General features: G+C 42.7%; 1 protein-coding gene across 3 annotated transcripts; it reads right to left on the bottom strand.

The window, feature by feature from the left end:
- Positions 1-220: 220 nt before the first annotated feature.
- Positions 221-24,840, bottom strand: MYNN (myoneurin). Of its 3 annotated transcripts, none has more exons than XM_030216862.1 (7): positions 24,469-24,840; positions 12,349-13,151; positions 8,716-8,875; positions 8,379-8,557; positions 5,738-5,821; positions 2,085-2,171; positions 221-1,768 (listed from the first exon to the last, which is right to left on the bottom strand). In XM_030216862.1, exons 1-7 carry the CDS (start codon positions 24,735-24,737, stop codon positions 1,506-1,508), a joined length of 1,845 nt encoding a protein of 614 aa, XP_030072722.1. In that variant the 5' UTR covers positions 24,738-24,840; the 3' UTR covers positions 221-1,505. The 3 variants fall into 3 exon arrangements, with proteins under 3 accessions (XP_030072722.1, XP_030072723.1, XP_030072724.1); XM_030216863.1 differs by lacking the exon at positions 24,469-24,840 and adding an exon at positions 17,718-17,771; XM_030216864.1 differs by lacking the exon at positions 221-1,768 and having other exon boundaries at positions 2,089-2,171; positions 8,366-8,557.

The raw sequence follows: 24,840 nt of genomic DNA, 5'->3' as shown, positions 1-24,840 counted from the left end.
TGCAGTAGTCTCTAGCCCAGTGCTTCCTCTAGTCCCCAAATGGCTAAACTGGAAAATTGGCTGTTTTACTATACCAATCTTTCTTTTAAAGAACTTGACATTTAAGATTTACAAAGTTCCATAGTTTGCTATGGAACTTTGTAAGGCTAAGGGCTCTCGCTAGCGTTTTTAGTGCACGCTAATGCTAGAGCCACCCACATATTCCTATGGGTGTCTCCAACATTAGCGCATCCTAAAAACGCTAGTGCACCTTAGTAAACAGGGCCCTAAGTGCTTTGAAAATACACCTCAAGGTACCATATACTGCTTATAAGAAGGGGAATAGTATATTGGTTTTTATTTGTCCTACATTCCTAAGACACACTGAGCAATCTGATTATTTTTAAACCACCTTTGGCTTTAAACACCAAAGCAATGGTTTTTGGGTCTGATTTAATAAAGGCTTTTTGTGGAAAGGTTTTGAATAAGAGCCTTTGGGCGTACACTCAAAACTAGCTTATAAGCATGCCAATTGTTTCTCCCAACAACATTTGAAGATTATGATCAAAGTTGCGTTCAGCATAGTAAGCAAGGCCCAGGAAAACTGAGCATGCAGAAGCACATTCAAATTGAGTGCCAGGTTCTACAATGTGTAGTTTTTAACTGCATATAGGAACTGCAGCTTTAATTTCTATGCCCACCTCAGGCTGATGTAGTCATAGACAAATTCTCATTTCATTGTCATCACAGTGGCACACAGACATCATTTCAACCACTGATAGAACTGAATTTTCAATTCTATGACACCTTGTTTTTAATACACAAGTTTCAGCCTGGATGAAAGATGTTACATCAAATTAACTTTGCTAATTAAATGCCTTTGCAATGCAAAATGTACCTTTCCAGAAAGAAATGACTTGATACTCTTTAGAGCAGTGGTTTTCAACCCAGTCCTCAGGGATCACCTGGGCAGTTGGGTTTTCAGGATAACCTCAAAGAATATGCATGAGAGAGATTTGCAGACCAAGAAGACAAGTGCATGCAAATCTATTTCATGCATCCTAAGCGGCAATATCAACTCCTTTTTTCCTGCAGGTCATTCCTCTCCCTCTGCAACCACCACCCTTCTGGCTTTTGCTGTCGCTTTGTGTTTGGCTACCTTAAGATCAGATAGTCGCCCTACCTTCTTGCTCATTTGTGCGGAACATCACACCCTACACTGTAGCACTCCTGGGAGTTTATAACGCAAATCTACAACTCTGCATTTAAACAACAAATCTTAGCCATCAACTCTAGAGCATTCCCCTAGACTTACTAGATTCTGCCTCATTTTCCACATCTTGAAAAGGAATCTAGCAAACGCAAAACTGTACATATACATTCTTGAGCGTTTTGGCTCTGTTAGCTAAAATATAATTCAACCTAAGAGCAGTATTACAACCTGAATACTTTTTTTAATTCCAGTCCACCAATGTGCATTATTACTAATAAAAGTTCTATATTGCATCCCAAAAAAAAATCTCTTATCAGTATAACTGTTGTAGGAATATGTACTGAGGCTCAGAGTAGCCAGTCACAGAGGACCTCAGCAGTGTTTCTGATGAGAGAGGCTGGTTATCAGTCACAGGCAGCAACATCTGGTGGTCTTCAGTTCCAAGCAGAAGAGCAAGTGGTAGTGAGAGATCAGAAGGTTTCAGGTCTGTGGGAGCTGGCAGTGGACTTTTTTGCATGGAGTTTTGATCATTAAAAGAATTATCAGCTGCAATGGAATGAGTGTTTTTTTCACATCCTAAACAAAAAGAAAAAGAAATGTTATGGTTTGCAGAAACATTCGTCTTAATAGTCACGAAGATTAGCTAGGCAAATGGATTCTATATAGTTCATAAAATGCAGTTATTTACTATGAAGCCTGCATACAACTTAAAATATAAGGCAGCTCACTGAGAACATAGGCCTAGCTCAACGCTGGTGTTATGTTTTCATGATACACTCCATAAAAAGCCTGACGTATGCACCAGCGAGTGAAAAGTATAAATACAGTACAGGAGTTTGTTATGTGGTAACTATTTTAGAGGGGGCCAAATAGGAAACCTGCTATTACTCACCATTATGAGTCTTTGTTTTGTGCTTCTTTAAATTTTTTACATCTGTATAAGAACTTCCACACACGTCACACACAAACGGTCTTTCACCTAAAACGGGATTTCAGAAAATAAGAAGTCAGTTTAATATTAGCTAGAACCATCCACATCTAATTTCCTGCTAGGCAGACTAGGCAGCTAGCTACCTAGTAGCAGAAAAGTCAGAACAGGTCTTTTGCAACGTTGGACATCTGGTGAGAAAATGTGCTGATATTTCTGTGCTGGGAATGAGTCCAAGCACCTCCTGCACAGGTGTGCCTGCACTTCAGAGCTTTGACTACAGTTGATACAAGCAGCAAGGTTGTTAAAAACACATGCAGACTGTGAAATATTGTAGGAAGACCGTAGGCCTCTAAGTACTTTCAAAAGATAAGTAATGAAGTAAAGATAATAATGATCTGCACATATACAGTGGTGGAAATAAGTATTTGATCCCTTGCTGATTTTGTAAGTTTGCCCACTGACAAAGACATGAGCAGCCCATAATTGAAGGGTAGGTTATTGGTAACAGTGAGAGATAGCACATCACAAATTAAATCCGGAAAATCACATTGTGGAAAGTATATGAATTTATTTGCATTCTGCAGAGGGAAATAAGTATTTAATCCCTCTGGCAAACAAGACCTAATACTTGGTGGCAAAACCCTTGTTGGCAAGCACAGCGGTCAGACGTCTCCTGTAGTTGATGATGAGGTTTGCATACATGTCAGGAGGAATTTTGGTCCACTCCTCTTTGCAGATCATCTCTAAATCATTAAGAGTTCTGGGCTGTCGCTTGGCAACTCGCAGCTTCAGCTCCCTCCATAAGTTTTCAATGGGATTAAGGTCTGGTGACTGGCTAGGCCACTCCATGACCCTAATGTGCTTCTTCCTGAGCCACTCCTTTGTTGCCTTGGCTGTATGTTTTGGGTCATTGTCGTGCTGGAAGACCCAGCCACGACCCATTTTTAAGGCCCTGGCGGAGGGAAGGAGGTTGTCACTCAGAATTGTACGGTACATGGCCCCATCCATTCTCCCATTGATGCGGTGAAGTAGTCCTGTGCCCTTAGCAGAGAAACACCCCCAAAACATAACATTTCCACCTCCATGCTTGACAGTGAGGACGGTGTTCTTTGGGTCATAGGCAGCATTTCTCTTCCTCCAAACACGGCGAATTGAGTTCATGCCAAAGAGCTCAATTTTTGTCTCATCTGACCACAGCACCTTCTCCCAATCACTCTCGGCATCATCCAGGTGTTCACTGGCAAACTTCAGACGGGCCGTCACATGTGCCTTCCGGAGCAGGGGGACCTTGCGGGCACTGCAGGATTGCAATCCGTTATGTCGTAATGTGTTACCAATGGTTTTCGTGGTGACAGTGGTCCCAGCTGCCTTGAGATCATTGACAAGTTCCCCCCTTGTAGTTGTAGGCTGATTTCTAACCTTCCTCATGATCAAGGATACCCCACGAGGTGAGATTTTGCGTGGAGCCCCAGATCTTTGTCGATTGACAGTCATTTTGTACTTCTTCCATTTTCTTACTATGGCACCAACAGTTGTCTCCTTCTCGCCCAGCGTCTTACTGATGGTTTTGTAGCCCATTCCAGCCTTGTGCAGGTGTATGATCTTGTCCCTGACATCCTTAGACAGCTCCTTGCTCTTGGCCATTTTGTAGAGGTTAGAGTCTGACTGATTCACTGAGTCTGTGGACAGGTGTCTTTCATACAGGTGACCATTGCCGACAGCTGTCTGTCATGCAGGTAACGAGTTGATTTGGAGCATCTACCTGGTCTGTAGGGGCCAGATCTCTTACTGGTTGGTGGGGGATCAAATACTTATTTCCCTCTGCAGAATGCAAATAAATTCATATACTTTCCACAATGTGATTTTCCGGATTTAATTTGTGATGTGCTATCTCTCACTGTTACCAATAACCTACCCTTCAATTATGGGCTGCTCATGTCTTTGTCAGTGGGCAAACTTACAAAATCAGCAAGGGATCAAATACTTATTTCCACCACTGTATGAATGGAAAAAAATAAACTGAGAAGAATACACTAAGAAAAATGGGACTTGTGATGAAATAGGGTAATTATTGCCCCACTGAAAATTGTTCTATGGTGGCTACACCCTCTGATGGTCCCACATTTTATATAGGGATGTATGTACATTTGAATAATTTCACAAGGTTCTGAAGTACAGATGCATAATGTTTATACAAAGCAAGTAACCAAGAACGTTTAATGACAGGAGATGGCATGACATCAAAAAGCTGAAGCCTGTTTCCTCCCCAGCAGTCGCCATCTTGGTATATCCAAAACAAACTATCATCTGTTCATCCACGCTTTCATTGTGCTTTGCTTTATCTTGGTTATATTTAGAAACATGCCGGCTTGGGCAGCATAGGGATGTACATAGAGGAACTACATATGGGAACCTTTCAAATAAATAAAAAAGCTGTCAGAGAGCATGTGGTGTGGTGAAAGGCTTCCAGAAGGAAGGGGGTTCTGTATGCAAGGCAATGAGCAAATTGCGGAGACAGAGGAAGACAAACTTTCCGGTCAATGTTCAGCTCATACTACAAGCAATTTAACTGGGAAGGAGCCCTTCCTGCCCAGTTAAATCGCTTTGCATCGGCAGTTGGGAGTCTAATCCTGGGATAGACAGAGGTACCTGGGCCATGGGATGCTGCTGTCGCTGTCTTTTTGAGGTGGAAAAATAAATAGAATCAATAAAGGCATATAGCACAGCACTGACATCCACAATACATCATTGCAAATAACAAAGGAGGCTTGTCACAATCAACTTTTTAAGGAGTACAAGAATAATACAGGGTAGCAGGAGACTCCAGGAGAATAGACCACAGTGTTAAAAACATCTAAAAGTATTAAAAAAAACAAAAGAGGAATATATGTAAAAAGTCCACATTTCAATGATTGTGGAACAAAAAAAGTGAACTTTTAAAGGTTTACTAAGAGGATCCAGAAGAATCCCAAGGATCCAGCAGTATTTACCTTTTGCCGCTCTGGAGCTAGGACAAAAACATTAACCCTCCCCCCTTCACAGACCTTCAAAATCTCCCCAAACCTCCCAACTCCCCTTACATCCCCCTCCTCCCTCATAAGAGAGAATGTGGAGGAGTGGCCTAGTGGTTAGGGTGGTGGACTTTGGTCATGGGGAACTGAGGAACTGAGTTCGATTCCCACCTCAGGCACAGGCAGCTCCTTGTGACTCTGGCCAAGTCACTTAACCCTCCATTGCCCCATGTAAGCCGCATTGAGCCTACCATGAGTGGGAAAGTGTGGGGTACAAATGTAACAAAAAAAATGCAAAACCTAGGTTTAATAAAACAGTATGAACCTCACAAGTTTGAAATTGTTTTCAATAGTGTTTGCTATTGTTTTGGACAGACCAATATGGCGGCAAGCTCAGTCCACTGGCTTCAGCCTAGATAATGAGCCAGATAAACTCATGCCGTCTCCTATCATTAAACCTCCTTGGCGTTAACACTTTGGGTAGAGAAGCTTTTCCTTAAAGCTGACCTGAAGGGCAGGCAGTAACGACTTAGACCGCTGATCAGCATCCACTTGTAACTGTTATACTTGAAAGCAAAGAGAGAGCAAGAAATATATACAAACCTGTATGAGAACGAAAGTGTTTATTGAGCTCTCCTGAAGAAATAAAACTCTTCCCACAAATTCCACATGTATATGGTTTCTCTCCTAAAGAAACAAAAGTGGTTTAGGACCAGAAAGAGTAACGTGCAAGGTAAGTACTGTGGCTAGAAGTGAGCTCAGTTTGATAGCAAGCCAGAGTCTGAGAAATGTAGACCTGCAGCACTGACTTTCTGCATAAGACAGAATTTAGTCTTTAAGAAATGTACATGTTCAAGCTAATTTACATCTCAGGATTTAAATGCAGAGCTAGTCATTAAAGGGGAACATTAAGAACAAACCCATCCAGTTTGCATGTCTACAGTTGAACAACTTTGTTGATGTCAAAGATCGAGCAGCACTTTACTAACCAAATCGAAGCTGCCACAAGGATGAACAGTCAGGATTTTTTAATTTATTTTTTTTAACATAAGAAACGTTTGACATATGGCTATGTTCCATGAATTTTGATGTTTTACTTCTTCAAAAAGAAGCAGCTTTGCACCTATTGCTCCTAGTTATATGCTTCTTGGAAGAGAACAAGGCGCTATGACACAGTACTGTATACTCATAAGGGGCACTTCTTAATCAGCAGTTCAGCTGGCTAAGTAGAAATAGTGCTCTGAAGTTCCTCAGCCACGGTTAGTTTGGTTTGAATTCTATAAATAGTGCCTAAAAAAAAGGTCTGTGCTGAACCCCCCCCCCCCCCCCCAAAAAAAAAAAACCACAAGCGCTATTCTACAAGCTACGCCTAAAGTTAGGCACGGTTTAAAGAATAGCGCTTAAGTACTAGGGGTTGAGCATCCATTTGCAAATTCCCCCACCTAAATTTATATGCAAACCCCCCTTATTCTAGTATTGCACGCATAACCCAAACAATCTACCCCAAACCACCCATGACCCTCCCTCATTGCTGTGCTCCCTTTTTCAAGATGTGTGTAAAGTGTAGGTACAGATCATGCACATCCTGATTCCAAACAGCACCAACTGGAACTAATTGGCTCGTTATTCAATTTAATTTGCACACAATGTTTGGCAACTTTTATAGAATTAGGGGGTTAACACTTAGGCCTTATACTGCAGGTATACATAAAAGTTGAGAACATCTGTAAAAATTAGTTGTTACCTACGAGCAAAGATAAATGCTGAAACTGAGTTTCTGAAAGTGTTACCTTTAATAACAATGCAAGAATCAAAACGTTTCTAATAAGAACAATGATGGAAAATTACAATGTGCAGCACCTGCTAAACACATATGCTATTGTATTTTTCAGTCCTACCCAAATAATTGAAAATCTTTCACAAATTCATAATAGTTCTAAGCTGAAAGCTTTTGGATACAATGCCACCTCCAAAAGGAATAGACCCAGGATCAAGAAACAGCCAATAAATCCCGCAAGAAATCTGGCCTCATCGCCGAGAAACCACCACAAAAAAAGAAATGTGGCCTGGCCAATCACCCATTCCAGAATGAGTTTCCTAAGTATTATTTTGCAGATAATATAGGAAATCTTGTTCTGGGACATATACTTTCTATAGATCCTGATCCTAAATAAGTACATAAGTAATGCCACACTGGGAAAAGACCAAGGGTCCATCGAGCCCAGCATCCTGTCCACGACAGCGGCCAATCCAGGCCAAGGGCACCTGGCGAGCTTCCCAAACGTACAAACATTCTATACATGCTATTCCTGGAATTGTGGATTTCTCCCCAAGTCCATTTAGTAGTGGTTTATGGACTTGTCCTTTAGGAAACAGTCTAACCCCTTTTTAAACTCTGCCAAGCTAACCGCCTTCACCACGTTCTCCGGCAATGAATTCCAGAGTTTAATTACGCGTTGGGTGAAGAAAGATTTTCTCCGATTTGTTTTAAATTTACTACACTGTAGTTTCATCGCATGCCCCCTAGTCCTAGTATTTTTGGAAAGCGTGAACAGACGCTTCACATCCACCTGTTCCACTCCACTCATTATTTTATATACCTCTATCATGTCTCCCCTCAGCCGTCTCTTCTCCAAGCTGAAAAGCCCTAGCCTCCTTAGTCTTTCTTCATAGGGAAGTCATCCCATCCCCACTATCATTTTAGTCGCCCTTCGCTGCACCTTTTCCAATTCTACTACATCTTTCTTGAGAAATTTATCATTTGAAGTCACCATAAAATGTAATTTTGTAATTTGATCAAAACGATGACTTCTTGTTTCCTAATCATGCTTGACCTTGTTACACCTTATTGGAGGCTCCCTTACATTTTAACAACACATAGTACACTCAAAGGCCATTTCTTCATCATGGAAAGCAGCATTTACAGTTAATCAGCTGGAGTCTGCATTCAGGAAAGGGGCACATTCCTCATCTTTTAGTGTTTCCTTGCAATACTATTAAAGACTGGGACCTGTGGCCTCTTCTTCCGTTTCATTTTATAAAAAAGGCACACACTGTATACGGCTCCAAGTCATGAGGGGGAAGAACAAAATAAGCACCCAATTTTTTTTTTTTTTTAGATTTTACAAATACAGAAGTAGTGCAAGTGAAATACATTTCTTTTTATCTACAATTTATACTGTAACTTTTTTCCCTGCCCACTTTAAGCAGTAATTTATCCTAATATCGCACCTTGTATTCCTACCTGTATGTTTCCTTGCATGAGTGATTAGAGAACTAGACACAGCAAATGCTTTCCCACACGTGTCACAGATGTAAGGCTTTTCCCCTGTGTGCCGGCGAACATGATAGGTTAATGTGCTAGCCTGTGCAAATCTCTGGCCACACCTATCGCACACGTATGGCTTCTCTCCACTGTGTTTCCTATCAAACACAATGTTTATTAGGCACAGGAAGAAAGGGCAACATTTTTTTTAATACACACAAAGCAAGTTCCTTCCACAAACGATGTCAACTTCAGTCACTTTTTCACTACCTGGTAGTTCATCATTCAGACTTTTCTGTTGAATTCTTTTGCCTACCTGGCATGGATCTTCAGGTTACTAGAAGTCGCAAACTGCAAATTGCAAATATCACACTTGTATGGTTTTTCCTCACCATGATGCATGCGACTGTGGAATACTAGCTGGCATTTTTGGGCAAAGCCTTTGTCACATAATTCACATTGGTATGGCTTCTCACCTAATGAATTAAATAAACATAACCATAAATCTTAAATTATTCTTTATGCTTATGTTTCTTTTTCAATTGCTCTGCATCTTTTCCTCTTGGCTGTCATTCCCATAAACCACGGCTCAAGGGTAAAATAATTCAAGGTTTGAGTTCATAGTACTTATGAACCAAAGGGACTATTTTACCCAATGGGCAGAAATTCACTGCTATTGCCCAAGTGAATCCAGACAGTGTTTCATTAACCTTTTTGATGATTTCTGCAGGCAGCAGATGAACCTGGGATCCCACCACATAACTCTGAAACACTAACATGGCTAAGGCAGGTATGGTGCTTGGAGGTCAGTTTGGGTGTAGAACAGATCCCTGAAGTTAGAACAGGTCAGCCGTACACACCTAATATATACCACATGATCCACTCAAACCCCCCAAAAATGATGGAAAATAATGGTTCAAAAGACCTTATCTAAAAAAGACCCACATGTCCACATTTATCTAAATTACAGCCTAACTGGATCAGTATAAAACAATTGCTGTGCCCATAATATTTAAGAAGCAAAAAAAAGGCTGAATTAACACAAGTTTAGCTTGTGCAAATTCAATCTCTTATGTCTTTTATACTGTCCAATATGCATGCAATTTTCTTACAGGGAGTCTATTGGCCTTATTTTCGAAAGTGATGGGTGCCCATATTTCGACCCAAATCGGGAGATGGGTGCCCATCTCGCACAGGTGCCCAAATTGGTATAATCGAAAGCCGATTTTGGGCGTATTCAACTGCACTCCGTTGCGGGAACGAACAAAGTTGATGGGGGCGTCGGAGGCGGGACTGGGGCGTGGGGCGTGTTTAACGGCCGAGGAGAGATGGGCGCCTTCAGCCGATAATCGAAAAAAAAAAAAAAAGGGTGGCAGAAGTGAGAATTTGGGTTGCTTTTGCTGGACCCTTTTTTTTTCACGACCCCAAGTCCCAAAAAAGTGCCCCAACTGGCCAGATGACCACGCAGGGAATTGGGGATGACCTCTCCTGACTCCCCCAGTGGTTACTAACCCCCTCCCACCATAAAAAAAGAACTTTAAAAACTTTTTTGACAGCCTGTATGTGAGCCTCAAATGTCATACTCAGCTCCCTGACAGCAGTATGCAGGTCCCTTGGAGCAGCTGATAGTGGGTGCAGTGGACGTCAGGCAGGCGGACCCAGGCCCATCCCTCCCTACCTGTTCCACTTGTGCTGGTTAATGTTGAGCCCTCCCAAAAAAAAACCCAAAACCCAGGTGCCCCCCTGCACCCCTTAGGGCTATGGTAATGGTGTAGACTTGTGGGCAGCGGGTTTTGGGGGGCTCAGCACACAAGGGAAGGGTGCTATGCACCTGGGAGCTATTTTACATTTTTTTTTTTAATTTGTAAAAGTGCCCCCTTGGGTGCCCAGTTGGTGTCCTGGCATGTGAGGGGGACCAGTGCACTACGAATCCTGGCCCCTCCCACAACCCAATGCCTTGGATTTGTTCGTTTTTGAGCTGGGCGCCTTTGGTTTCCATTATCGCTGAAAACCAATAGCGCCCAGCTCAAAAATGCCCAAATCCTAGGCATTTGCCCCGCACAACCCGTATTATCGAAAAAAAAAAGATGGACGCCCACCTTTTTTCGAAAATACGGTTTGTCCCGCCCCTTCGCATGGCCGCCCACGGAGATGGGCACCCACTTTCGATTATGCCCCTCTATGTGAAAAGTACAAACAGGCACCTATGTGCATTCATAAAACAGGCTCCCAGAACCAGCCCCAATGGCACACAAATGTCCATACACAAATTTACACCTGCTCTGAAAAAAGGTGTAAATGTGTGTACTCTACCCATGTTTAGTTTATAAAATATATGAGCGCATTGGGCAGAACAGAGGCAGAATTACAAACTACACCCACAAAATACCAATGCATGATTTTTCAGTATGCATATCATTAGTCATGCAATTTCATAACGGTCCTTTTACTCTGCATCCCCAATGCTGTGTGATGAGAATCTATTCTACATAAGGCATCTGGATGCCATACCTGCAGTTCCACCAACCACAGAACTGGTATAACTGCGAGCACCTAAATGCAAGAGCATGCATATAGACTGTGCATGCAAGTGGCAGCACCACCCATGCCCCATCCTTGTGAACACCTCCCTTGTGTTTATGGGCTAATGCCACTTATGCGTGCCCTTACAGAAGAGTGTTTAAGTCTCTTTGCTGCCACCTACATACATAAGTGCATGCTTACTTGCAAAAGTGTTGCTATTCTGTGTATTTATGCATTCAAGTGGAACGTAAATGCGGGTACCCAATCACGGAATTGCTCTTCACATTTGTGCAAATATTTTTATTAAATGTGAAAATACTTGTCAGGGCTGTCCTTGTGAATTAGTGAAAAGCTCTGCACACCAATAAGGAGAGATATGGAGTTGATTTCTAATTGTCTTCTCTGCTCTCTGGTCAAGCAGTGTTCACTGCCCTGGGGGATGGGGGGGCAGAACTCAGTCACAAATGGGGGTGTTAGGGACAAGGGATTTGGATTTAGTTCATGCCTTTTTCCAGTAGTATTTCAAGATAAGCTACATTCCAGTACAGGATACATTTTCCTGTCTCCAGAGGGCTTACAATCTAAGTTTTAACCCTCCATTGCCTCAGGTGCAATGACTTACCTCTTGTGAGCTTGGGTACTAGTGAGAATTTAATCATGTTCCCTTATTTTCGGCCCATTGTTCTAACAATTGGGGGTAAAGGGTTATTTTTGATTGGTTAGTGTCAGGTTTGCCAAGGAGCCAACCCTTGGGAAATGAGGCTACATACTTGCGGATGAAGGTACAAGTAATTCTAAGGGAACTGAGCATGTAGAAGTGTTTTACATGCTCACCTGAACTCTTCTAAAATTGTAATTGTCTGGGGTGTATATCTACATACAAAATAGGTGCATAATGTGTGCCCTTATTGGATCTACACACAGGTGTTCCCAAGGATGAATGCATACTTCAAAATATATACATACATATATACCTACTCTTTCTGGTACATGCAGGCACCCACTTAAAACCTGCCTTGGAATAAATGAATCTACTTTCTCTAGCATGTTGCTTTTTATTAAATTGAGCCATATGTAGTACCTACCTGCCTAAAAGCCCTACATGCCCCGTTACAAAATTACCCTCTTAGTAGCTGGATTTAGGGCCCATGATTGCAGGATTCCTTAAGGAGCTCTCTGCCAAGGACTGCAAGTAAACTGGGAGATAATAGGAAGTGGGGGGGAAAAATCCCTGAGTAGTTACAAATGAAAGTTCCAGGTGTCACACCCAGCTCAGATTCTTAATGAGCTAGAATTCCAAAAGAAGCAGAAGAAACAAAATCAAACACTTGTCAAAAGAATGTGTATATAACTTTGAATACTAGTATGAGCTTTCAGTGAAAAGTTACCCCCTCCCCAAGCCCCAGATATTAAGACAGTCTCTCACCTGTGTGAGTTCTTACATGAGTTTTCAGCTGATTGCATTGGGTAAATGCTTTCCCACAAAGGTGGCAGACGTACGGTTTGACTCCTTTGTGGATTCTCATGTGTCGTCGTAGACTGCTGGCTTCAGAAAAGTGTTTGCCGCAAGTGTTACAAGCAGGCTTTTTCTTTGAGTATTTCTGATCCAACTCTTTCTCTGAACTTTCCAGTGGAAAAATGTTCTTTATGCTCACTATGTTAGACATACAGTGGTCTTTCAAAGCACAGCTTTGCTGTGATTTTGCACATTTTGGCTTCATTGTTACAGTTTGTACAGTAATGTCCTGCATAAGGAAAGTTTCATTATCCAGGGCAGATACTAGCTGCAAGTCAGAATTATCGTGCCCTTGTACAGCTTGTTCTGTTATCTCTGTAGCAAGTTTGTTGGCATCTAGGAACATTTCAACTGCTGAAGATTTTAGAATGTCTTTCTGATATTGCACAATTTTCTTCTGTACCTTTCTTTGGGGGGCAAACATTTTTTTCCTCTTTCTGGTCTGAGAAGACTTTTTTCCTAAAATGACTCTTTTTGGTTTACTTTGGATGATGTCAATCGAAACTACTTCTGGTGGTTTCCCTGGATTACCATGATCTCCCAGAGGCAGGAAACATGCTTGCTGATTTATTGCCGTGCATTCTCCAATGACAGTCATCTCTGTGGAAGGATTAGTGAGGACTGCAATGGATTCCATATTTTTTACACATTGTGACACCATCTCTTCCACTCTGAGAAACTCAGCCACCTGAAGGATTTCTTTAACATTGCAACTGAAAGGCAACAAGGCAAAAATGACATTTTCTCTGAAAATATAAACCTTCACCAGATTAGGTACACAAAACTAACATATGCCATTTTGCTGTAAGAACATTTATTAATTTAAGGCCTCTATTTTATACTTTCATTCCTTGATAGAGCACATCTTGGGTGGAAAACAGTAAAAAGGGGAAAATATTATTCTGGTGGGCAAGCATAGGAAGGATAAAGCAGCTTCTGCCACAGCCAATAACCTTTTTTCCTTTCCTCTCAAACTTCCTTGGTAGGGGTGGTTAACTACCACAGCTGATAGGGCAGACTATTTATTCTAAAGTTAGGTAACACTAGATATTTAGGGGCATTCTAGTCACCTTGCAATACATTTAAAATATGGCTATATTTTAAATGTACTGCAAGACAACCAGAGCATTTCAGAACCACAATTCATATGGACTTTTCCTGACTCAATCCCTAAAATACTCACCCGTTTTATAGATTACTAGTAAAAAAGGCCCGTTTGTGGAATGAATGAAACGGGCGCTAGCAAGGTTTTCCTGGGAGTGTGTATGTTTGAGAGAGAGAGCCAGAGTGAATGTGCGGGTGTGTGACAGTGTGTGTGTGAGAATGAGAGTGTGTGACAGGGCCCCCTCCCCTGTTCCTAATGCCCCTCACCCCGTTCCCTCCCCTCCTTTTCCTCCTCCTTCCCACACTTTGGGTTCCTTAAGGCTTTCAAAAGTCTATGTACCCCCGTGGTCCTAACGCCCAGTATCCGGATACCCCACCGCTTTCCTCCTCACCCCTCCCCCAAGATTTAATACTTTTACGTCCTTCATTTTTTTTACAAAAGTGCCCGGCATTCAGATTGTGTTCGTCTCTTAAATTTTCATTTTTTTCATTCATTCAGAACTTGCCCCCCCCCCCCCAACACTTTTGGTTCCTTCAGTCTTTTAAAACTGTCCTATGTACCCTGTGTGCTAATGGCCAGCACTGAGATTGCTTTCCTGTTCCAAATTTGCATGTCTTTCAGTCATTCATAACTCCCCCCCCCCCCCCCTTCTCCAGTTTAACACTTTCCTTTCCTTCAGTCTTTTAATTAGAGGAGTGTGGTAGCCGTGTTAGTCCACTCTTAAGGTTATCAATAGAAATCAAACAAAATAAAACATGGAAAAGAAAATAAGATGATACCTTTTTTATTGGACATAACTTAATACATTTCTGATTAGCTTTCGAAGGCTAATCAAGAAATGTATTAAGTTATGTCCAATAAAAAGGTATCATCTTATTTTCTTTTCCATGTTTTATTTTGTTTGATTTCTATTGATAACCTTCAGTCTTTTAAAACTCTCCTATCTACCCTGTGTCCTAATGGCCAGCATTCAGATTGTTTTCCTTTCCCAAATGTTCATGTCTTTCAGTCGTTCAGAACTTCCCCCCTCCCCCCATTTAACACTTTCGGTTGGTTCCTTCTGTCTTTTAAAACTTTCCTATCAACCCTGTGTCCTAATGGCCAGCACTCAGATTGTTTTGCTTAGCCAAATTGTCTGTCACTGATGTCACTGAGGTCAGTGCGTGCCTACCTAGCAGACCACTTCCGGCAGGCACGGTCCCAAGCACATCCTGTTGGAGGTGAGAAATATTATATAGGATGGTAGCTATGCAATACTCTTGTTCAAATAGGAGAATAGCAAGAAGTGACACTCACCCAGTATCAATACAATTTTTACATTACATTTTTGAAATTCTTAAATTACGTACTTTGTTTTTTTTTTAATGGAAACCTAATCTAGTCAAAAGGGTACCAAACAGGGGTGTAGCTACCATTGAGAAAGCCAGCAAAATGCCCAGGGCCGCCTACAGCTGAACCTTCTTTCCTCTACTCCCTCCCTCCCTTGCCTGGGTACGGGTTTATAGCTCTCCCTCCCCCAGTGCTCCACACAATGAGGCGCCTTGTGGCAGTCACAGAGCTGAAGGCAGCCTCTCAGTCAGTGGAGTTTTTCCTCTGCTACGTCCTGCCTCTCTTTTGCAACTTCCTTAGGCGGGATGCAGCAGAGGAAATACTCCACCGGCCGAGAGGCTGCCTTCAGCGCTGCGTCTGCCAAGAGCCACCTCTGTGTGTGGAGAATCAGTGGGGGAGAGGGAGGAACGAGAGCTATAGAGACCCAGACACGGGCACAGGGGAGAAGAGGAAAGAGACATTTGGAAGGGGGGGAGGAGGCAAGCAGAAGGAAGAGAGAGAGAGAGAGACCTGGAGTGAAGGGGAAGAGAGGGGGCAGATGCTAGACCGGGGGGTGGGGGAATGCAGGAGAAAGAGGCAGTGAAAGGGATAGTGGATAGCTTGGAACAGGGAGGGAGGGAGGGAGATGCCAGATCACGAAGGGGGGAGAGAGCATGCAAGTGAAAAAAAAAAGGCATGGAGCAAAAGTGGGGGGGGGGGGGGGGGGAAGAGGGGAACAGAAAACTGTACTTGGGGGTAAGCAGAGGGAAGAGAGAGAGAGAGACAGAAAGAGAGACCTGGAACCAAAGGGGAGGGTGAAGAGAGGGGGAAACTGGCCATGGGGAGGGACGGGGACACAGAAGAGATGCTGGGCATGGGAACAAGGACACAGGAGTGCAAAGCTGGACACAAGGAAAACGGTTATGGACACAGGGATGCTAGGTAGAGTAAGATAAGAACAGAGAGGGCAGACGTTGAATATGGAGAGAGGACATTGAAGGCAGATACTGAATATGAGGGGGGTTAGGGACAGGGGCACAGAGGGGAGACATTGGACACGACAGCTAAGGGAACGGAGGAAAGGTGGATGTTGGGTAGAGACAAATGAAGTGTCAAAGAACAGGAGACCCTGAAATGAGGAGAGTTAAGAAAAACAGAGAAAAGCAGAAAAGAGGGACTTATAAGCAACGCTCAGACAACAAAGGCAAAAAAAACGTTACTTTTGTTTCTAAAATTAATGGTAATATGTCAGTGTTTGGGAAACATGGATCTCTTGTTTTGCACTTCAGTTTCTATTACTATGACAGGTTTTCTATGTAGGTCTGGATGTGTTTGCTTTTTGCAGGGTTTGTCTACTGGAGCTCTGAAAGGGTGTCTCGTCTCATCTCATTCTCCATCCCACTACCTTGGGAGAGATGAGGCCATAGGGAGCACATCTCTGTTTTTCCACCCAGGGTCCCATTCGGTTCTAGCTACACCACTGGTACAAAGAGTGATGCCAAAGCTGCTTTCCTATGGGCGACAGTTGTTGTACATCCTGGCATAGGAGCCATTTCTGTGGTTGCTTGATCAAATTCCTTGAGAGTGTCAAAGGAGGGTTAATTTGTGTTGGGTTTAAGCGGCAGAAGAGAGAGTTCTCCAGCGTTCAGCAATTGTCAACTATGATGCTCTGTGGTATGCTTCCCTGAGGAAGCAACGCAAAACGGGACTGTTGGGACCGCACATGAATTATTATATAAGCTGGCGTCTTCAATATCAAGATAAGTTCATTTTAAAGTTATCTTTTTTGACCTTAAAAAGACTTGGCAAGATTTAATGCACGAGGATGCTCAATTCCTGAAAAAAAAAAAAAATAAAAAATAAAAAGATAGCAAAGAGACTTGATAGATGAAGAAAGGGGTTTTTTAGTCTATGATGACTTTTTACTGTGTGCAATGAATGATTGTGATTTCTGTCACAGTGGGTTGAGACTTTTCCCCCACCCAATATAAACACTATTTTACTGCTACAGTGGTTTCTGGGTTTAGCACACTAAAGGCTTCTATTCCACAATGACCTACATAGTTCCATGTGGATCACATAATCATAAAAGATACCAGAACAAACATCTGGGAATATACACAATACAACTTGATCTGTTTGAGAAATATTAAATTATTTGAATTTAGAACTGCCTTAAGCTGTTTACAAAAAGATTGAAAGTGAGAGTTAAGGAACGTACAAATAACGGTACAAGCAATCCAAATTTTGCAGCTTGATAGGGAATAGAAATCAATAAGTATTTAGATATTTAACTGATTTAACTGGGGGAATTTGCCCCATAGTAGCTGTTTTTTTTAATACAGAAAAAAATTCCATCCAATAGGAAGGCATATTTTCTTGTAAAGTTTGACAAACCATTTTACACAGCTTAAAGTAGAATCTCGCTGAAACCAGAAGCCAGTATAGTTTAATATAGTAAGGGGTGATAGAACCTAACCTTTCGAACATACAGGTTGCCCTAATCTGTCTGACCTATCTGATTAACTGTACATTTGTCTTTTTAGATTGCAAGCTCTCCGAGCAGGGACTGTCCTTCCATGTTAAATTGTACAGCACTGCGTAACCCTAGTAGCGCTTTAGAAATGTTAAGTAGTAGTAGTAGTAGTAGATACATCCATCTTTAAAGAGAAAAATCACCCATACAGCTACATTCTGAATCATTTGCAATCTTTCATTAGATATTCGGTACATCCTACATATACAACATCGCAGTAATCCATTTTTGATACAGCAAAGATCAAACTATAAGCCTGAAGGAAAACAATTCAAACTTTCTATAAATCAATCTTAATCTTCTTAACATTAAAAAGGACTGTTTTACAACCTTGACGACTTGATTTTTCATAGTCTGCTGGTAATCAACTTCTATTCCCAGAATCTGGACAGATAATTCAAATTAAATTGAGTATATCGATAACAAAATCTTCCTTACTCTCAGTCTCTTTTGGGGAACCAAGTCAAAGAAATTTTGTCTTGTCCTAATTTAGTTTTAATCTAAATTCCTTTGCCCAGCTTCCAATAACATTAATATATTCCCCATTCCCAAATTTCATGCAGCGTATCCATATAAACATTTGAAGTGGTAATTGAATGGCAATATCAGCAATATATATACAAAAAGAGATCAACTTACATAGTAGCATACTAGATGACGGCAGAGAAGACCTGCACGCTCATCCCGTCTGCCCAACAAGATAAACTCATAAGTGCTACTTTATGTGTATACTTGACCTTGATTTGTATCTGTCATTTTCAGGGCACAGACCGTAGAAGTCTGCCCAGCACTAGCCCCGCCTCCCAACCACCGGCTCTGCCACCCGATCTCCGCTAAGCTTCTGAAGATCCCTTCCTTCTGAACAGGATTCCTTTATGTTTATCCCACGCATTTTTGAATTCCTTTACCGTTTTCATCTCCACCACCTCCCGCGGGAGGGCATTCCAAGTATCCACCACTCTCTCTGTGAAAAAATACTTCCTGACATTTTTCTTGAGTCTGCCCCCCCTTCAATCTCATTTCATGTCCTCTATTATTATTATTGTTACATTTGTACCCCGCGCTTTCCCGCTCATGGCAGGCTCACTGCGGCTTACATGGGGCAATGGAGGGTTAAGTGACTTGCCCAGAGTCACAAGGAGCTGCCTGTGCCAGGAATCGAACTCAGTTCCTCAGGACCAAAGTCCACCACCACTAACCACTAGGCCACTCCTCCACTCCACTCTAGTAATACGCCTTCCCATCAACGGAAAAGGTTTGTTTGAGGATTAATACCTTTCAATATGTGAATGTCTGTATCATATCACCCCTGTTTCTCCTTTCCTCAGGGTATACGTGTTCAGGTCAGCAAGTCTCTCCTCATACGTCTTTGGAACGCAAATCCCATACCATTCTTGTAGCTTTTCTTTGCAGCGCTTCAATTCTTTTACATCCTTAGCAAGATACGGCCTCCAAAACTGAAACAATATCCAGGTGGGGCCTCACCAACGACTTATACAGGGCATCAACACCTCCTTTCTTCTGCTGGTCACACCTCTCTCTATACAGCCTAGCAACCTTCTAGCTATGGTCACCGCCTTGTTACACTGTTTCGTCGCCTTCAGATCCTCAGATACTATACCCCAATATCCCTCTCCCCATCTGTACATATCAGACTCTCACCGCCTAACACATACGTCTCCCGTGGATTTCTACTCCCTAAGTGCATCACTTTGCATTTCTTCGCATTGAATTTTAATTGCCAAACCTTAGACCATTCTTCTAGCTTCTGCAGATCCTTTTTCATGTTTTCCACTCCCTCCAGGGTGTCCACTCTGTTACAAATCTTAGTTCATCCGCAAAAAGGCAAACTTTACCTTCTAACCCTTCGGCAATGTCACTCACAAATATATTGAACAGAATCGTCCCCAGCACCGATCCCTCAGGCACTCCACTACTCACCTTTCCCTCATCCGAGTGAATTCCATTAACCACCACCCTCTGGCGTCTGTCCGTCAACCAGTTCCTAATCCAGTTTACCACGTCGGGTCCTATCTTCAGCCTGTCAAGTTTATTCAAGAGCCTCCTGTGGGGAACCGTGTCAAAAGCTTTGCTGAAATCTAAGTAGATTACATCTATAGCACATCCATGATTCAATTCTCCGGTTACCCAGTTAAAAGAATTCAATGAGATTCGTTTGGCATGATTTACCTTTGGTAAAACCATGTTGTCTCGGATATTGTAACTTATTGGCTTCCAGGAAATTCACTATCCTTTCCTTCAGCATCGCTTCCATTACTTTTCCAATAACCGAAGTGAGGCTTACCGGCCTGTAGTTTCAAGCTTCTTCCCTATCACCACTTCTGTGAAGAGGGACCACATCCGCCGTTCTCCAATCCCACAGAACCTCTCCCGTCTCCAAGGATTTATTAAACAATCTTTAAAGAGGACCCGCCTGAACCTCGCTGTGCTCCCTCAATATCCTGGGGTGGATCCCGTCCGGTCCCACGGCTTTGTCCACCTTTAGATTTTCAAGTTGTTCATACACACTCTCTTCCGTGAACAGTGCTGTATCCACTCCATTCTCATATGTACTTTTGCCAGTCAATCGCGGTCCTTCTCCGGATTTTCTTCTGTGAAAACAGAACAAAAGTATCTATTTAGCAAATTTGCTTTTTCTTCATCATCATATCTACATCGTTTTGCATCTTTAAGTCTCACAATTCCCTTTTTATAGTCTTCCTCCTTTCACTAATATACCTGAAGAAATTTTTGTCACCCTCCTTACATTTCTAGCCATTTGTTCTTCCGCCAGACGTCTCTCCTCTTGGCTTCTTTCAGTTTCATCCAGTATTCCTCTCTGTGTTCCTCTTCTTGAGTTTTTCTGTATTTCAGGAACGCCAACTCTTTAGCCTTTATTTTCTCAGCCACTTGCTTGGAGAACCATATCAGTTTCCTTTTTCTCTTTTTACTCTCATTACATAAAGGTTTGTGACCATATTTATAGCTTCTTTCAGCCTGGACCTTCCACTTCTCGTACGTCCTCCCAGCCCATCAGCTCCTTCCTCAGGTATTCCCCATTTTACTAAAGTCAGCATGCTTGAAATCCAGGACTTTCTGAGTGGCTGCCCTCCACTTCAGCTGTCATTTCAAACCAGATTGTTTGATGGTCACTGCTGCCCAGGTGGGCACCCACTCGGACATTTGAAACACTATCCCCATTTGTGATCACCAGATCCAGCGTCGCTCCCTCCCTCATGGGTTCCGTCACCATTTGTCTGAGCAGAGCACTTTGAAAAGCATCCACGATCTCTCTACTTCTTCCGATTCCGCAGATAGAACCTTCCAATCTACATCCGTCAGATTGAAATCTCCCAGCAACAGCACCTCTCTCTTCTTTCCCAACTTTTGAATATCCACGATCAGATCTTTATCTAGTTCCTCCAATTGTGTCGGAGGTCTGTAGACAACACCCACGTGGACAGAGGTTCTATCACCTCTTTTTAAGGTGATCCATATCGCTTCTTCCTTTCCCCAGGTCCCTGTCATTTCAGTCGCTGTGATATCATTTCTCACATACAGAGCTACTCCTCCACCTTTACGAACATCTCTATCCTTCCTAAATAGATTATAGCCTGGTACGTTTGCAACCATTGAGCCATGTCTCCGTGATTGCAACAACAGTATAGTCTAAGTCTGCCTCCAACATCAGGGCTTGAAGGTCATGAACTTTATTGCTTAGACTGTGAGCATTTGTGGTCATCGCTTTCCATCTACATTTCAGTGGAATTTTTATCTTCTGTTTCTTGTTTAGTCTCACTTCTTGCTGTGTTGGTAAGAAGTGATTTGCTAAGATTGTTGTTTTCTTTGCTTTTTTTCTACTGACGCATCTTGTCTTTAGCTGGGGGTGACCACTTGAAGTGAACTGCCTCCATATGCCACCCCCCTTCTAGTTTAAATGCCTAGAAATATATTGTCTGAATTTCTCCCCAAGGATTTTTTTCCTGCCACAGTGAGATGCAGCCTATCGTTACAGTATAGTCTTTTGTTTTTCCCATGTATTGCCCCATCCTCCTATGTACCTAAATCCTTCTTGGTGACACCAGGCTTTGAGCCAGCTATTGAAATTCTCAGTACTTTGCAATCTTTTCTCTCCCTTTCCAAAGGTAGGTAGTACTTCAGAGAAAGCTATTGTTTATATCAAAGGTTTTAACCCCTCTCCCATCTCCTGAAAAGCTCTCTGCTTGGCAAGTGGGGTATTACTGGACAAGTCATTTGTTCCCAGGTGAATAACAACATCAGTGTTTGACTCCTTAGTTTTTTCTCTGATTATAGAGATTATTTGCTTGGTACTCCTGGTAGCTGAAGAGCCTGGAAGGCATTTCACTTTGCATGGCCCCTTGAACTGTATTTCAAAGTTAATGCCTCTGATAATGGAATCTCCTAGTAGCAACAATTTCCTGGTATGAGTTTCAACATTAGTGATTTGGGGGTGTCTTTTCTCTTTGGTACCTTCATATCTTTTTGTTCCACCTTCATTGTTTCTTCTTCCGCCTCAGTTCTATTTTCAGAAGCATCACAGTGCTATAATGGGGCAAAAGAATTCTGTAGGGGCAACACTTGTGAGAGCGGATGCTTCTGTGCCACATGATGTAGTCTGCCTGAGCCTACCGTGAACCATCTATTCTTAGGTGGTTTTATCCTTTGAGGCAGTGGTGAGAAGTTGGTATGATTCTGTGCAGTCCTAGAAGCTGCTTTAAGTGCATCCAATTCCTGCTTTACTTTATTTAGCTCCTGTTTTAAACTAGCAAGCTGAAGACAGATAGGACAAGCCTTAAGTCTCCAGATGATTGGCCTTGAAAATAAAGCACCACATTATTACAGAGAATAAAAGTCATCCTGATTGGTTGAAATGGGTATGAACAAATGTACTATGATGGGGTTAACAGTCTGCAAGATCGCCGTGTATGACTGAGGAGTAAAGTTAATGAGTTTTGGCTTGTCTTTATATGACTGGAAAACCATGGGGTGGGTGGGACTATAAGTCCCAGTGAGTCAGCCAAGAGCTGTATCAAAAAATGTTCTCTAGGTATGACCAGAATGCTACAGTCTGATCAAAGAATTTTCAGTTGATTTAAACTTTCAAATTCCACTAGATTATAACCAGGCAGGGTTAGAAGACAGAAGTGCACCACAATACAGATTCACTGGACAAATTAATTAAGCAGTAAGCATTAAATTAAGGAGAATATCAGGTAGCTAAACCTATAGCCAAAAAAGTTGAGAAATTAGCATAAGATAATCAGAAATCACTTTGCAGTATTTCGGTTCAGGTCCAGCACATGGAATGCTACAAAGTGATCTGTGTCTCCCTATTCAGAGCCCAACCCGCCTCATTCTGAAAAGTTGGCTCCTATGTATACTGGTTTTGATTTCTGGTAAAACTCGTCAAGAAAAACAAATCCCACACAAAATGACTTAATGATAGATTTCACTTTTACTATTGTGTTTACTATTCACTTTTACTATTTATTAAAATGCATGGTAATGAGGCCATTAGATATTCAATTGCAGTGTGCAGAAATAAATGGAATTTAATGTGTGCAACACGACTAGTTCATCGCCAGGTCCAAGACAGATCCTCGGATACTATCACACCAAGATCCCTCTCCCCCTCATTACCTATCAGACTCTCACCGCCTAACACATAAGTCTCTCTTGGGTTTCTACTCGCAAAGTGATGCACGAAACAGTGTGACAAGGCGGAGGCTGTAGTGAGAAGGTTGCTAGGCTGTATAGAAAGAGGTGTGATCAGCAGAAGAAAGGAAGTGTTGATGCCCCTGTACAAGTCGTTGGTGAGGCCCCACCTGGAGTATTGTGTTCAGTTTTGCAGGCCGTACCTTGCGAAGGATGTTAAAAAAAAATGGAAGCAGTGCAAAGAAAAGCTACGAGAATGGTACGGGATTTGCGTTCCAAGACGTATGAGGAGAGACTTGCTGACCTGAACATGTATACCCTGGAGGAAAGGAGGAACAGGGGTGATATGATACAGACGTTCAAATATTTGAAAGGTATTAATCCGCAAACAAATCTTTTCCGGAGATGGGAAAGCAGTAGAACGAGAGGACAAATGAGGTTGAAGGGGGGCAGCCTCAGGAAAGATGTCAGGAAGTATTTTTTCACAGAGAGGGTGGTGGATGCTTGAAATGCCCTCCCGCAGGAGGTGGTGGAGATGAAAACGGTAACAGAATTCAAACATGCATGGGATATGCATAAAGGAATCCTGTGCAGAAGGAATGGATCCTCAGAAGCTTAGCCGAAATTGGGTGGCGGAGCAGGTGGGGGGAAGAGGGGTTGGTGGTTGGGAGGCGAGGATAGTGGAGGGCAGACTTATACGGTCTGTGCCAGAGCCGGTGATGGGAGGCGGGACTGGTGGTTGGGAGGCGGGAAGTACTGCTGCGCAGACTCGTACGGTCTGTGCCCTGAATAAGGCAGGTACAAATCAAGGTAAGGTTTACACATATGTTTGTCTTGTTGGGCAGACTGGATGGACCGTGCAGGTCTTTTTCTGCTGTCATCTACTATGTATGTATGTATGTAACAAGCATGTACCTGCAACTTTAAAAGGCAGAATGGAAGTAACAGCTATGCGCTGGTGGCAGGAGGCGGGGATAGTGCTGGGCAGATTTATAGGGTCTGTGCCCTGAACAGGACAGGTACAAATCAAAGTAGGGCATACACAAAAAGTAGCACATATGAGTTATCTTGTTGGGCAGACTGGATGGACCGTGCAGGTCTTTTTTCTGCCGTCATCTACTATGTTACTATATGTTACTATGTGTGGCTCTTATCACTTCATTTTGTTGTGTGGTTTTTTCTTTGTATTGAGTTTTTATGTGAATGTTCCACGGTCCTGATTTTTGCAGGACGGCTTAGATTTCTGGTTTCATGACGCAGGTCCTCGTTTTCAAGTTTATTTTTTAGGGGATTCTTGCCTGCGTGTAATACAGTAAGTAAAAGTTCTTACAAACAAGAAAACCGCCTACAACCGCATACGTCTCGTTCAAAGAAGTCATCCGCTTTTCGCAGTGAACCTTTTTACCTGTCCAGACTGACATGACCGGTGTAGATGAAGTCCAAAAGTTTTTCGAAGCCACTGGCGTTTATTTGAGTCTGATCCAGAACGACGCTGCCGCCGAAACTGTCCCGGCACAAAGTCCCGAAATAGCCGCTGAAGGAAGCCAACACGTTCCGGTGGGCCCGAAACTGGGCCTCCCCGATGCGGACGGTGCAGTCGCAAAAGAACCCGGCCTGCCTCTGCTGGTTCAACCGCTGCACGAGCTGCTGGCAGTGCTGAGCCGGGTACTGCATGGCGCCGGCTACGTACAAGGAAGGAGACAGACCTCCGCCAACCGCCCTCACCGCTACGTCAACTCACTCCATGACCGTTCCTCCTCCACCTGCACAGTACCGG

The sequence above is a fragment of the Microcaecilia unicolor genome, chromosome 10, assembly GCF_901765095.1.
Source record: "Microcaecilia unicolor chromosome 10, aMicUni1.1, whole genome shotgun sequence".
Classification (NCBI taxonomy): Eukaryota; Metazoa; Chordata; class Amphibia; order Gymnophiona; family Siphonopidae; genus Microcaecilia; species Microcaecilia unicolor.
The sequence above is the reverse complement of the archived record's forward strand: the minus strand, read 5'-3'. Positions and strand labels throughout refer to the sequence as shown.

Bases quoted from the DNA above. Each gene is read 5' to 3' on its own strand.
- MYNN (XM_030216862.1), bottom strand. From the start codon at position 24,737: ATGCAGTACCCGGCTCAGCACTGCCAGCAGCTCGTGCAGCGGTTGAAC. The intron at 8,558-8,715 runs GTAGGCAAAAGA...TGTGTTTGATAG, and splicing joins AACCTGAAGATCCATGCCAG to GAAACACAGTGGAGAGAAGC. The intron at 5,822-8,378 runs GTAGGAATACAA...TTGTTTCTTTAG, and splicing joins TCATGCAAGGAAACATACAG to GAGAGAAACCATATACATGT.